The following is a 15,140-nucleotide window of genomic DNA, read 5'->3' as shown; positions in this document are numbered from 1 at the left end:
CATCAGTACTTAGTAGTACTGATGGTGTCATTTCATTTGCTTAGGAAATGGTCGTGTGTGTACATGATCCTCCTAAATCTTCCCATCTACTTGATAGCTTCATTCAATTTTAAGCCATCTCTTTTTAAAAAAGCCCTGATACTGATTGCAAGAACAGTGTTTTCAAGAAGTGGAAGCTAAATATATATATAGGTTGCTGGTTCTATTCTTTTTCCTTTTCTTCTTTTTCCTTTTCTTCTTTTTCCTTTTCTTCTTTTTCCTTTTCTTCTTTTTCCTTTTCTTCTTTTTCCTTTTCTTCTTTTTCCTTTTCTTCTTTTTCCTTTTCTTCTTTTTCCTTTTCTTCTTTTTCCTTTTCTTCTTTTTCCTTTTCTTCTTTTTCCTTTTCTTCTTTTTCCTTTTCTTCTTTTTCCTTTTCTTCTTTTTCCTTTTCTTCTTTTTCCTTTTCTTCTTTTTCCTTTTCTTCTTTTTCCTTTTCTTCTTTTTCCTTTTCTTTCTCTATTTATTTATTGAGCTGGGAAGTAATTTCTTCTGTCTCAGCAGCATCTATTCTGTCTCTCCAAGTCATGACTGACTTACCTGGATCTTTCATTGTGCAGTTTTTTATTCTCTGCCATGACTTAGTAAAAATGCCAAGCAAAGTTGCCTGTTACTATATTGTTCTCAGATGATTTCTTTTATTTTTGTTGTTGTTTTCATTCACGTGGAGAAGCCTAAAAACCAGCTCCTGGTACTTTACCTGCTGTGCATCATTTGTACGAGCACAGTGGCCCCACAGCCCCCTCCAGCAGGGCAGCTGCTCTCAGTGTGTCTGTTGGCTCAGGGTGAGAAGTGTCTGCCCTCCTCAGCTACAGCCAGAGCTGTGCCCGTCCTTCACCCGGGGCTGCAGGCAGATCCCTGGGTCTCCAGTGTCCCTCTCACTCTGTGCTATCGCTCCTGTCAGCTCTGCAGCCAAAACCCCTTCCGTGCAGCTTCAACCTTGAAGTCTTTCTCACAAATGGTGTTTCTGCTTTTCTGCTTAACCTGTTTCTGCTCTAGTCAGCAGGGGCTTTTTGTCATTTTAATGAGCTCTCTTTGTAATTTTTCTTCCTTTCCATCCCAGGAGCATTTTTCTACTTGAGTTGAGAGATTCAGAGCCATCTTCTGTAATTCAGTTCTTGCTTTTCACTGTGGACCAGAGAGTGTCTTCCTTCTTTTGTTTTAACAGTAGCAAACCCTAGCACTTTGCTTTTGTGTAATACTGAAATTCTGCTCAAGCCTTCTTGCCTGTAATCTTGTCAGCTTTTTCCGAGGTTAGGAGGAAGGCATTACAACAATTTTGCCTGCTGCATAATTATTTTCTGAAGTCTCTAAGCTGTCCTCTATAGTTTCTTCGTTTCTGTCTTTAGATGAGGCTCTTCTGATTATTTGTACTGAGTCTCTTTGTAAGCTGCTAATTGCACAGAAGGCAGCTGCTCTGTTCCTGTAGCCTGGGAGAACCTTGCCATACTTAAAAAAGGTTCATTTTGGGGTTGTTTTCTAAGGATTCAGGGAGCTAGGTTTATTCTTTTAATATGTAGCTAAAGTAATGGCATGCAGCTTGGCATATGACATTCATTATTGCCTTTGCTTCAGACCCTCTGTGTGACAGCTGCTGAATCTTGTCTTTCAGATGTAGCTTTTAGTCAGCTGATCCCTAACTGATCTATCAGTTATTTCACTGACAGGCTGTCCCTACAGGAAAATTAAGAAATATCTGCCAGGGCAAAGTGAGGTTTCTGTGGTTTTGGTAAGATTTTCCATTACTGACTTTATTGACTACACTTATTTTCACTTCACATTTTCAGTATAATCACTGTACACAATTGACTATCCAAGAGTAAATATTATAAAACAAATGTAGCAGAGGAACCTTCCACTGTTTGCCACTCTTACGTTTGATGCCTGGTTTTCCTGAGAGTATGTATTCTTTCATGGAAATACACTTTGTGTGGCAATCATGTGGGGGGCAGCAGGAGCTTGTGAATGTGTCTAATGTGCCACTCAACCACCTTGCCACTGACCTTTGGGATGGTAAGAAAGCAACAGTCTGTCTTCACATTTTCAATTTTCCTTATTTCTCTCTAGACACTAAATAGCTCTGAAAACCATGAGGCCTCCTTACCACAGCCTAACTAAAACCATCTTTTTCTTTTTGTTGAACTCGCTACTCTAAATTGGTGTTTGTTTTTCATTTCATAGTTAGATAAAACTATTTTCCTTATAAGGGGTTGAGAAATATTTTCTTGCTTGTGTTTGTTTTTGGGGGAATTTTTTTTGTCTTTTAGGCTTATGCTTCCTTCAACAGCCCATAATCTCTCCAGTCTACCATTATCTCATGATTGGATAGGTTGTTTCTCATGCAAAGAAGCAGTTACAATGGCATCTTTTGTAAAATGGGGTGTTGAATTTGGCTACAAGTGTGTTGGTTGCTAATTATGTTTTCTGAAAGTCTTAATTACTTTTCTTTTTGTTTTCCAGTGAGTTTCTGAGAGATTGGAGCAATGTATTTTTGCTTGCTTGATAAAGGTGCTGTAAGCAAGCCCATAATGGAACATAAATTGTGAACTGTTTGTTCTTCCTGGCCCCTGAATGGCAGTTGGATATTCTTTGTAATTGATCCAAAACATTTTTCTTCACCTTTGTGAAATAATTTGTTTCTAAAAGCATTACTGCATTTGTGGGTGTTACCCACGCCCACAGTCATTGATTGGGGAAAGGTGAATTAGTAATGTTATAGTATTGGAAATGTGTGTCTAATGTGCCTTTTTTTTCTATTTACTTCTCTAAAACCAGATTTGTGACTTTGGATTGGCTCGCGTTGCAGATCCCGATCATGATCACACAGGATTCCTGACAGAGTACGTGGCCACACGTTGGTACAGGGCTCCTGAAATCATGCTGAATTCTAAGGTAAGGGCCACAGTGAGCTGCTGGGGTGCTGCTGTTGCTGCTCATTCCCCTGTGCGTTCCAACTGTGCTTCCCCCTTCTGTGTTTTTAGGATCAGAATGCACACAGTCTTGAGGAGAAGTGGACATGGGTTTCCACTAGGGCCGGCTTTCAATAAATTGTGATTCAATTATTGAGTACTAAAACTGACTAATCACTTGCTTAATTTCCCACACCTCCAGTTCTTTGCCAGTCATGAGACTGCTTCCATCACCTGCTGTGCCACTGAGCAGGACAGGAGTGGTAGGAATGAGCATTCCACTGCTGCCTCCATCAAGGCAGCAAATATTGCCTCAATGTTATCTTGACATCTTAATTTAGGTTTAGAATGTATAATGAGGGTGAATCTGATTCTGAATGAAGGCATGTCATCTTTCTTATGTGTCAGTCTTAATTGCATTCCCATAGTCTTCGTTAAATCATTCCTTTGGTTTTTGAATATTTGGAATTACTGTTGTGTTTTGTGGCTGTTTTAAGGTGCATCCAGTCCCTGTGTGAGTGGTGGGTGTCCTTCAGAACCCCTGTGTTAACTCCCACAGCCAGACACTTGTTAGCAAAACACCTAGGTGACACCTGGAGCTGGTTTTTATATTCTGGGAAGGCTGTTGTTCCTGTAGGGTTTACAGCTTTTTCAGTGCTGGGTTTGTTTTGTTATGGCAATAGCATGTCCAAATTTCCAAAATGTTTTAGTTTAAATTTATTATAAAATTAGGAAATCTCAACAATTTGCAGGTGGTAACAGATTAAACTTAAAGAATCCTTTTGAAAAACTGTATCTTGGAGACTTCAGTTCTTGCTACCCCTTCAAAGTAGTGTTTTGATATATGGTTCCTAATTATTTCATTTGTACAGAAAAACCAAACAGCATGAACCAGCATGACTCATCTAAAAAAGAAAGATTATTTGTGTGCACTTTCACAGTTTAGTAAGGTAACATGTTGCTGCTATTATGCAAAAATTTGACAAAAATGTGTTTCTGCTTCACTTGCAGGGTTACACCAAGTCTATTGACATCTGGTCAGTGGGCTGCATTCTGGCAGAGATGCTCTCCAACAGACCCATCTTCCCAGGAAAACACTACCTTGACCAACTTAACCATATCCTTGGTAAGCTTTATGGAAAAGTAGCATTTGCACATCCATCTTTCTCTCTCCATCATTTCTGCCAGCTGGGCTGCTCTATCCCCAGTGAGTCACTCTAAGGTGTGGATCTGCAGGTGTGTCTGCTGTCCCCTCTAGTTATTTTTGCAGCAATTGCTACAGGTAATCATTGTTTTGGGGACAACAAGAGAATACTTACCAATTTATTTACTACATCAGCAGATTTATTTTTAAAACATAATTGAAAAAAATAAATTTAAAGCTCATATTATTAAGTCCAGGCCAAATTTTAAAAAATTTCTATAGGTACACCACTTACTGGGATCTTTCTAAGAGATTGCAGATCATTAGAAAACTCAGATCCATTTATTTATTTTAAAAATGGTTTTTAGTAAAAGTTTCTAAAAACTCCTCAGGTATTTGCTGTCCTTAAAACATTTGGTCTGAAATCTCCTTCCCAGCAGTTTTAATATTGGGTTTTAGCAGATATGATACAGCTGTATTAATGTGCTTTTCATAGAGTGCACTATTGCTTGTATTCATATTTCTAGGTATACTTGGATCGCCTTCCCAAGAAGATTTGAATTGTATAATAAATTTAAAGGCCAGAAACTACTTGCTTTCCCTACCACACAAAAATAAGGTACCATGGAACAGGCTGTTTCCAAATGCTGACCCCAAAGGTATTTTATACTTTTATATTACATTGTATCAAAGTAATGGCAGGATGGGAGTTTTTATAACTTAAGAATTTGTCTTTATATTGGAAATAGAACATGTAAGCACCTTAAAATACCATTGTAAATCTAATATAAAATCATAAACCAGCACAAAACCCTCATACTAGTTTATCTTTTCAGTGCAATTTTTAGTAACTCTAAGATTACCTGTTGTGGAGTTTAGTCTTTAACTTAACTTTAACACATGGTATCCAAACGCTTGTCACTGTCCTTGGAAGCACAGTACGTTATTCAAGTGCTGAACATCAGCACTGGATTTCAACACTGGCAGCAAACAAATCTTGAACTTTGTTTCCAGCATCACATAGGAGGCAGCCACTTGCTGCTGCCCTGGGTAAAGTTTGTGCATCAGTTGTAGATCAAACAGGATCTCGTCAGTGAGTGTAATCCTTAGGTACCATGAGAGCTTAAAATTTCATGGGTTAAAAAATTCAGTTAGGATATGAGGAGCAACAGTTATAAAAGCAACCTTTCTTAACAAGGCTTTAGTAAAGGGTAAATATGATTTTGTTTTGCTAGACAGCTATTAATTTACCTTTTGTACTCAACTTCATACTGTATACGGGTGGTTGTATTCACAGTACAGTGCTCTTCTACCTGCTCTAGATTTGTAAGTCACTTCTTTTTTAACTGATATGATAATTTACTTTTAGTGAATATGATCAGGTACTGAATTACCATGTAAAAGCTGATTTCTGCAGATGGAACTGTATGGAGCTGATTATCCTTGTCATTGAGGAAAACAGCAGTGATTTATTCTGCTTTTGTACCAGCGCTGATCAGCTGAGAATCCTCTCCGTGGGCTGTGACAGCTCAGATGGCAGCAGTGCTGGTACCTCAGCTGAGGGGGAGTGCTGTTTGGTGCAGCACCTTGGCAGTGGCACCTGAGAGCAGCTGTGCCAGGGAAGCTGTGCCAGGGCAGCTTTCAGGAGCCGGAGCACTCCTGGCAGGAGCTCCTATAATCAATGTTTTCTCTTCTTGGAAAAATGTTACAGGCAAAGGAGCTGGCCAGCTGCAGTAGCACTGATTTATGATGTCTGTTCAGAGTTTCATCAGACCTCACTCTCTGTCTTTCTGGATCTTCAGGTTCTTTATGGATTCTTTGAGTTGTCTTCAACAGATTTTGCCTGAATCTCATGAATATAAATGTATTTGCATCTTCTCTGGAGAGTATCTTCTGTGCTGCTGGTTCTGCCATAATATTTCACTGTGATGATCTAGAACTCCTAATGGCTTCTGGATGACATTTTCATCCGTAAACAGCCAGGTTTTCTTTTCAAAATAAGAACACATTCATAATTATTTCAAAAAAGCTCCATCTTAGTTTGGATTTTGGCACAAAAATCCAAAGCATTTTTCAGAGAGAAGAAAAAGTCTCAATCTATTTCATTTCTGTTGTAGTTCAAACCAGATTGTACCGTAGAATTCTGTGTGTTTCTTGCCTTGCCATCCATTCTGAGGCTGAAGGGCTTTGGCAGGGTAACACCTCTGCTGGAGCAGGAGGTGCCCAGGGCAGCTGGAGCCCAGGAATGCTGGGAGAGGGGCAGGCACAGCCTCTGAGCCTGTTACAGGTCCCATCTACAGCAGGAATCTCCAGGGGTGCGCTGCCATTAGCACAGACCTTGGCTAGTGGGTATTGTCTGGGTAAGGTCAGGGTAACACTTTTGTGGAGTGTGTATTAAACCCTTGCTCACTTTTTTTTCCCTCTTAGCACTTGATTTGTTGGATAAAATGTTGACCTTTAATCCTCATAAGCGAATTGAAGTGGAGCAAGCTTTAGCCCATCCGTATCTGGAGCAGTATTATGATCCAAGTGATGAGGTAATGACATTGTTAAAATGTAAACATAGATAAAATGATCCAGCTGATTATTTTCTACTTTAGTTTAAGGGTAGTATTTCTACTACACTTAAGGAATTGAAGAACAAATTGTATCAGTTTACCAAAATTTGTATCTCTCATTTTAGTACAATACTTAGGAGATGCCACACAATAAATACATACTAAGGTGCCCTCCCTCTCCAGAAAATGGAGATTCTCAGCTCATATGTGGCCTGGTTTCATAATGTCTGAGGTAAAGGAGGAGAATGACTGAGTTTGCCATCAGATTCTGCTTTAAAAACCCTGAATCGGAACTGGCTGTAGTTTATGTACAATTCGGAGGAGATTTCTGACTCCTTTTTGTGAAGAAATAGGGAAGGAGGAAATAAGCTAATAATAAGTTTTCCTTAAGGACCAGATGTGTTTATTCCAAGAAATAAAAATGTATAAGATAATTGTTTTCTTCAAGTAGATACTTGAGTTATGAGCCTTGAATAAATATTTCAACTTGTGGTTTGGATTTGACTAACTGCTTACTGTGGTTGATGTAAAATTTGATAAATTAATCCGTAAAGCACACATAGGGGAGTTCTGCCTTGAAGACAGCTCAGTATTAGATATTTTTCTGAAGGACATTTTCAGATTTTTTTTCCCCATCCCCAAAAGGACTGCATGAAATTCAACAGCACAGTGACATTAAAGTAATCATATTTTTTGTATTATTAAGCCTGTAGCTGAAGCACCCTTCAAGTTTGATATGGAGTTGGATGACTTGCCGAAGGAAAAGCTGAAAGAATTGATTTTTGAGGAAACTGCGAGATTCCAGCCAGGATACCGATCTTAAATCGTGCATAGGTAAAGTCACAGCAATGGGGGATACTTGGGCAGGGGGAAAATTTGGAACTTTGGTGCTGCTGGTGAAATGTAGGACTTGCCTTTCCCAGGGCCCAGTATTTTCCTGTCCAAGGACCTGACCTCAGTCTTGTCCTGTTTGTGAGGAAAGTTTGTTTGACCACAGCACTAAACTGTCCACATGGAATCCAGACAACTGTCCGAGGTGTTTACCTTGTTTGTAGGTTACATTTAGGGAATAAGAATTGCGTTTCAATAGTTTCTTAGAATAGAAGCAGTGGTAACGCTTTGAAATGCAAATTTTGTTAAAAAACTTTTTAAGGGGAAATGTTCTTCATATATTACAGATACATGATTTTGTCATATGGCTTCAAACACTTTAAAAAAAACCTCCTCCTAAATGTAATGTACAGAGGAGGAATCTCTTAAATTATTTTAAAGGAAAAAAACCAGACATTAAATTTTAGTATGAATTATCTTTAGTTTTAAGTAGCTCCCAAATAGTGTGAGTAAATAAGGATAGGTATTTAAATATTCATAAATTATTTATTACTAATTTTCCTAGTATTTTGATGGTCTAAAAGTTTAATTTAAAATGAAATGTACTGATATTCACTGGCTGACTTTTTTCTTTTTTTTTCATTCAATGGACTTAACTGATCTTCCTGTACCACAAGGCTTGCAAGTCTCAGGAGTTTCATACCAAATTGGTCAAACACTGACTTGACTGGAGTACCTGTGAATACTAATTCATAAATTCTTTGACACTAATAGGGGAAAGTATCAAAGTTTTATGAGTGGAAAGGAAAAACAAGCCCAAGGCAACAGGCTGCCCTGGGTCTGCCTGGTTTGTGCTCTCAGTGCTCTCCTCCCTCAGAGCTGCTTTGTGTGGGCAGCTCCAGCAGGAAGGTGGAGTGTTGAGTCAGGGCACTCCTTGATGCCAGAAATCCACAGCTCTGCTGGCAGCATGCAGGAGCTTTGTGGCGTTGCTACAAACAATAATTTTTCTGCACTAAAAATGGGATTTCAGTTTCTGCATTTCATATACCCCCAGATTTTCATTTAATGATGAATTAATAGGAAAGAAAAAGAAAAAAAGTGGGGGAAACTTTTAAAAATACAGTTTTTAACTTTAATAGTGTAACTGCTCTTGCCACTGGCTTGAATATTTAGATGTATAGAAGCTAAAAATGAATGAATTTCAATTTTTACAAATACTGCATTTTATTTATTTAAACTTGCTAGGTGATACTGGAAGTGTTGTAATAATTAAAAGGTAGGAAAATCTGAGGTTCACACACTGGTTCTATTTGTTGGCATTGTTAATAGAGCAGACCTGGGGCACAGTAACTGTCTGGTGTTCGTGTCCCACCCATGTTTTCTGTGTGAGAGCACAGCTGTGCATGTACACATGGTGGAAGAAAGTTATATAATTTTTAGGAAGATGAAGCCTGTTCCTAATAGGCTGTAATCTTGAGGAAGGACAGTGAGTGGTTACTGCTATGGTAAATCATAGTTGGTGATCTCTTGCTTGCCTCTTGGCCCAGACCATACTTACCTGGGTTGTATTAGGGATTAAGGGATAAAAGGATTAGGGATAAAGATATCAGTGATCCGTTGCTAGCAGAAATTTCTGGTTTGATAAAAATGTTACCTTCAAATGCTACTATGCAGAGTTGATTTGGCCAGCACAATACTGAAATTGAAATACTGTGCTTAGCTTGATCATATGCTGGTAATTTGTGGTTAGGACTGCCAGTAGTGCCGCAACACAACAGTTTAAACATGGCTGCTTGACATGCTAGTGAGGGCCAGTCCCCCGGAGCTGGCTTCAATTGCACAGTAACAGTGTCCTGCTGTGCCCTCCTGTTGCCCTGCACGCTCCCCCTGTGCTTTATCATCCAGCTCTTCTCACTGGGCTGTTTCTCAAGATTCAAAGTATCCCCTGGGCTGTGGGTTTTAGAATTGAGAAGCAATATGAAAATAACAGATTTTTGGTTCAGACAAACAATGCACTTAATTGATTTGTTATGTTTAATCTTGCTAATCTTTTGAAGAATTAATAGTTTAAAACTGAATGCTCTGATATCCACTGTCTCCAAATTCTTTTTTAACATCTGTAGACCCTGCTGGCTCTGGCTCATGGTAAACACAGTGTGCACTGAGCATCCACAAGCACAGAAATAGAAAAGGGCTTGTTTTAAAAGGTGATGTTAAACTCCTTCACTGAATATGTCTCTGCTCTCTTTTGTAGGACAAGGACTTAAAGGACTGGGCATGCTCAAACGTTGCTGTTCCTCTTCCCAGTTCTTTATTGTTGGTCATGTCTTGTGGCCTCTCTCAGCTTATCCACTAACTCCTTTGAGCCATTCAGGAGGGCGGTTCCTGGTAGTTTTGGCTTTTCATGCTTTCAATGAATCTTTTAAGCCTGAAGAATTGTAATTGACACTCCTATGCGTAATGCCCATTGTTGACCTGTTGCAGTACTGTACTGTATGTGCACCTACTGCTGCCCGTGTTTTAACTGCTTGCTTTCTGGTTTGAAAGATGCAGTGGTTCCTTTCACTCCTGGATCAGTATCCAAGAAGATAATTCATTAACCTGTAAGACGTTTACACCATGAACTATGCTTTTCTGACTTTACTGAAGTCGCTGGCATTTTTTTTTAGAAAAGCTACTATTCAGGGCACTTTAAGTCAGTGACATCCCAGATTTTTTTTGCACGTCCTTTTTAAATAGAAATGGTTGGTTAGCATCCAGCAGAGTGTACCATTATGCTATGGATTGCAGCGTAAGTTGTGTTCATGTTACTCTTGCTTATGCACTTCTTTGGGTGTCCTGTGCTGTACATATAGGTATTCTATCCAGTGTAAGAGCCACATAGGAGCCCAACTTTAATGAATTAATCTAAGAAACATTTTTCCATGTATTGATGAAATTTGTATCTTTTTCTCCCTGCTTTTTCTAAGAGAGATCATTTAAAGTTTACCCTTTTGGAGGCATAGTACTCCCAAAGTTCCTACCATGCAGTAGTGTTTGTACAGCCTGTGCAAAGGCAAGTGGCAGCTGCAGCTGTTCTTTGCTCCCTGGGTGCTGGAAGGGTTAACACAGACCACGATGGCACCATGACCCCATGGCCAGCGCTTTTCCTGGGCAAGGCAGCCATATCTGGTGGCAAGCAAGAAACCAAAATGTGATGTTAATTAACTCAGTCTACATCCTGCATACCAATGAAATGCTTCAAATGAGGATTGATAGTTTTGACATTTGAATCTAATCACTGACATTCAGATTCTTGCAGAGAGGAACACTGCATCTTCAAATGAGAAAGTTTGATTTTACTTTTGCTCCTACAGCATGTCAGCATCTCAAGTTCATTTCTTGCAACCTACACTATGGTGATTTGTAATCAAGCCTCCATGAGCTCGTGACATGAAGTACTGTTCTGTTGTCAAGTACTATCAAACTTTTCTGATAATGCTGAGTTAGGACAACCAAACAAAGCTAGCACTAAATACCGTTTAAAATTGTATACCTTTTAATGATCTTTTCAAGTATTTGTTACTGAAATTGTATAATGTGGAGTTTACTAGGTGTTATGTTCCAGTGCAGTGCCTCCTTTTCTTTCCCCACTGCTCTCTGTGGTGAGAAATTTGCCTTGTTTAAAATAATTACTGTGCCCTCGCATGACTGTTAAAGCTTTCTGTGCAAAGATGATTGTCTAAGTGCCACATGCCTATGAGAAAAAAAAATAATCTATTGTTACCTCTGAGTTGTGTTCAACTGAAATGCTATTCAACAAATAACTTAGGAAAAATAGTTCTATTTTTAGCTTTTCATATCTCTGCTGTCTTTTTCTCATTTTATTTTGGCAGCAGTGAAGAATGGATTGTATAAAGACTGCTTGCTAATATGAACAAAATGCACTTGTAATTCCTGGAAATAAATTTAAATCTTATATCTTCACATTAACATTAAGATTTAGTTTTTGGTTTCCTCTTGGGTAATGTCTTTGAATGGAAATCAGGTTCAATTGCTACTGTAGTACATAAGGATGCTGGCAGGTTAATAACTCCAAACTTTCTCATACCATTTAGTCTGCTCTTCAGAGAAATCTAGAAAGCCATTAACTCAGACTCCAATAGATAAGGGTGCTTACAAGATTCCATTTCAGAATTTTCTTTTTCCTATAGTTTAAGTGTTAGTCTGCCAAAACTAATTTTTAATACGCAAGGGTTCATCATTAAAGGGCATTTTCTATTAGGAAGTTCCTGTGGTACATAAATCTCTGTTGTGGGGAACAAATTCAGAGCATTGTCAGGACACTGCACAAGTGATCATGGAATTGTGGTATGGAACCTATGCTAAAAACATTTCTATAGAAGAAATATGCACTTGACTGTTGATACCAGTGTAGAAATTTCTCTTGACCTTTCTACACATCTTTACCAAAATGCTTTTCTCACTCAGTTTTGAAAAGTTGAAATATTTCTAGAATCTCTGCTACTTGCATGATCATCATTACAACAGGAATTATTTTTGGCATGATTGGAAAGATGACTGTTACTGAAATTAGTTTGTAACACCTCAGTTTTAATTTATTAAGGAAGAATTTTGGCAGCTTACTTCACCCTTATCTTTCCTAATTCTTTTTTTAATACTTTCTTTAATTTTGAATGCTTGGGAAGGTGTAGACTTACCCTTGCATCCTGTCTCTCTGAGTGAGAAGCCAAGGGTTTGCTTTACCTAATGTCTGGTGCTTTTGGGCTTTCTTTCTTAGCTACTTTTGCTGAATCCAATTGGCATCCATCAGGATCCATAACTACATTCATCAGTCTTTTACTGAAGTCAGTAAACATTGTTGGGTTAAATTTGTTGATACGTCAAATGCTGAAGCACGATTTTTTTTTTTTTGATTTTTTTTTTTTTTTTTTTTAGTTTAGTTTTTTTTTAGTTTTTTTTTTTTGTCAGATTTTGAAAATAGTTTAAAGAAGGTGCCTCTAACAACACTGTGTTAGGTCAGTTATTTCATCATTTTACATTGAGTTCTTTTCTTTATGCAGTTTTTATATTTTAGAGCAGAGAACAGCAACTCTTAATCAAAGTAGCATGCATATTTCATGGTAAAGATGCTTTGGGAATAAGGAATGTAAACAGTTCACTGTCAAAAACATTCCAACCTTACAGCTGAAGAAAAATATGCAAACACAAAATTCTCATGGATGCTTTGGCAAACAAACGTCTGACTCTGCTGTCCTGCCTGAGGCCAGACTCTTCCTCAGCCCTGTGACACCAGAGCTGGGCCACGCACCGGGAGCTGCCAGGAGCGCCAGTGGGGACAGAACTCGGCAGTGGCCAAACAAAACCTGAGGAGCTGAGCAGGGCTCTCCTTGCAGAATGAGAGAAAAAAAAAACCTGCCCACTGTAATATGCTACGATATATTTATACCATGTCAAAGTTGTTTGCTGAGCAACTGTACTATAGATTTTAACTTTATTAATATATATTTGCTTATGTTAGTGTAGTTTATATAGTCCTTGGTTATTGATAAATTTATTGTGTTGTTACAGCACAGTGATATGGTATAAATATAGGTCTATACATACACACCATATACTTACGAATTTGGTCCCTTGCATAGTACTTTTATATTTGTACAGCAATGTCTTCAAGCAATCCCAGATTTTAGGGGAAATATTTTTGTAAATGCAGTGGTTTAAACAAAAAAGTCCAAACAATCCTTTTACTAAGTTTTAAATACATTTGTGGTTCAAAATGGTTTAGTTAACAATTGAAATCAAGACACTAAATTAGCGAAAAGTGCACATTAGTAAAGTGAAGCTTACAGTGTTTTTTGTAGCATGTGCTGTGATCAAACCAAGTGACACATCGGCGGAAATGTGAAAGTTGGACTACATGTGTAAATCTAGAACAAGTTTCTAAAGGTTGCAGCTGGTTTACTTACTATTGTTGCCTTTTCTCGTGTTGTATCAGTGTAGAGCACTCTTAAAATACTGAAACTGCTTTGTCTTTGCTTTGTACTGTTGGTGCCTTCTTAGTCATGTACCCCACAAGACCTGCATAGCTAATTTAGTTAATGGTAAGCTTAAAATAAAAAAGCAAAGGAAGATTTTATAAAAATAAATAAATCATTTTCTGTATGTTCTTATTCATTGTAACAATTAAACATTTATATTGTGACAGATTTGTGATTTGGTTAATCTGTATAGATCAATTGTAAGTAGCAAAGGTTTATATTTCATCTTATTCTTCTGATGTTGTAAACGTTTGTGATTTTCTTTTTTAAAATCAGGTAACTTAATGTTCTGTCTTGTTTTTGGCATCTCAATCTTGTAAAAACAAATGCAAAGAAAATCATTAAATTGTGTCCCTGTATTACCAAACCAGCATAGTTCCGTGCATATGTAGAAAAACTGGGACTTTGCTTTGCCCCGAGCTGGTCCATTGGCTGATCCAAAACTGCTCCTCCTTGGAAGTGCACAGGGAGCAGCCTGCAAGCAAGAGCTGTAGCTGCTCAATGTGTGTGTCCCCCTGTGTAAGCTTGGAATCAAATTAGGGAAGCCATCCATAAAAAACCACAGATGGGCTTGCTTTATAGACAGGCAGAAATGTTTGGTGTGAGGAAATTATGAGATCTTAACCTGCTGAGCGATACAAATCAATTGCAGTGTATCTGATGGTTCATGGGCTTTTTTGGCACTCTTTCTGTGAATATTCATATTGCACTGTCCTCACAAAATCTTGAAAATTATTACTTGTGTAATCCTTAGAGACCAAATGTTTTCATTTCAGTACAAAAAGGTTCTTCTCTGACCAGGGGTTTGAAATGTGAGATTTCTGGGAGCAGTGCAAGTAAGTTCATATCACTGTCATGGACTTTTAGTTCTTCTTCAAAGAACTGAACTCTTAAAAGGTGTAGCTGGATAATGGCAGGTAAAAACTTCTCTAATTAATATGAAAAGGCAAAAAAATGTGACCTGAAACTAAAGAAAGCTTAACCATAACTGACAGGTCTGTAACAGCTCTGAGAATTGGCTTGTAAAAATTCATCTCTCATTCCCCTCCTTGGCTTTCATTGCAGACTACAGATTTTTTTTTTCCCCCAAGAATAATACAGAATTTAATTTTTGCCGTGTTTCTCTGTGTTCTTACATTTTTGTTGGCTGTGGCTGTTCCCCTGGCAGAAGGTGTGTTCACTATAGCATGCGCTTCAGGGAGGGACTTCAAGGTACAACTGCCCAGCTGCTTGGCTCCAGGAAAGTTTTGACAAGCAAGTGATTGACTTAATGTTGTGATCCTTATTTCAGTGGGATTCATTTGAAATACCAGATTTCCTATGTCTCACCAGAACTGGCTGTAAGCTCTCCATCTGTAAGCTTCAGCTCTAGTGGGCACTCCTGAGGTGTTGGATTTGTGGGTCAGGGTGGGGGCTGGTGGTTCCAGTGAGCACCCCCAGCTACTGGGCAGATGCTGCTCTCCTACTCAGGAAAGCTAGCAAGGAGCTGCTTTGGAGTACAAGTCGTGTTTATAGGAAGAGATTAATGTAGGTCTGATGGCAGCAACCTCTGTAGAACTCTGACCCAGGACTTCACAGACCAGAGATAATTCTGTACTGTGCATGTTTCATCTTCAGTTATTCT

General features: G+C 38.5%; 2 protein-coding genes across 2 annotated transcripts in view; both read left to right on the top strand.

Annotated features, from left to right (window-relative positions):
* The window catches only part of MAPK1 (mitogen-activated protein kinase 1), a 33,074-nt gene extending 19,190 nt beyond the window's left edge, over window positions 1–13,884 (top strand). The window contains exons 4-9 of the mRNA XM_056504049.1: window positions 2,812–2,928; window positions 3,957–4,071; window positions 4,617–4,748; window positions 6,517–6,626; window positions 7,354–7,481; window positions 9,733–13,884. Of these exons, the coding sequence (XP_056360024.1) occupies window positions 2,812–2,928; window positions 3,957–4,071; window positions 4,617–4,748; window positions 6,517–6,626; window positions 7,354–7,470 (591 nt within the window). The 3' untranslated portion in view covers window positions 7,471–7,481; window positions 9,733–13,884. The remainder of the gene's footprint in view (window positions 1–2,811; window positions 2,929–3,956; window positions 4,072–4,616; window positions 4,749–6,516; window positions 6,627–7,353; window positions 7,482–9,732) is intronic.
* The window catches only part of PPM1F (protein phosphatase, Mg2+/Mn2+ dependent 1F), a 97,296-nt gene that overhangs the window by 63,794 nt on the left and 18,362 nt on the right, over window positions 1–15,140 (top strand). The gene's annotated exons all lie outside the window — the stretch shown is intronic.

The sequence above is a fragment of the Oenanthe melanoleuca genome, chromosome 15 (genome assembly GCF_029582105.1).
Source record: "Oenanthe melanoleuca isolate GR-GAL-2019-014 chromosome 15, OMel1.0, whole genome shotgun sequence".
Taxonomy (NCBI): Eukaryota; Metazoa; Chordata; class Aves; order Passeriformes; family Muscicapidae; genus Oenanthe; species Oenanthe melanoleuca.
This window is presented reverse-complemented; position numbering and strand designations above follow the sequence as displayed.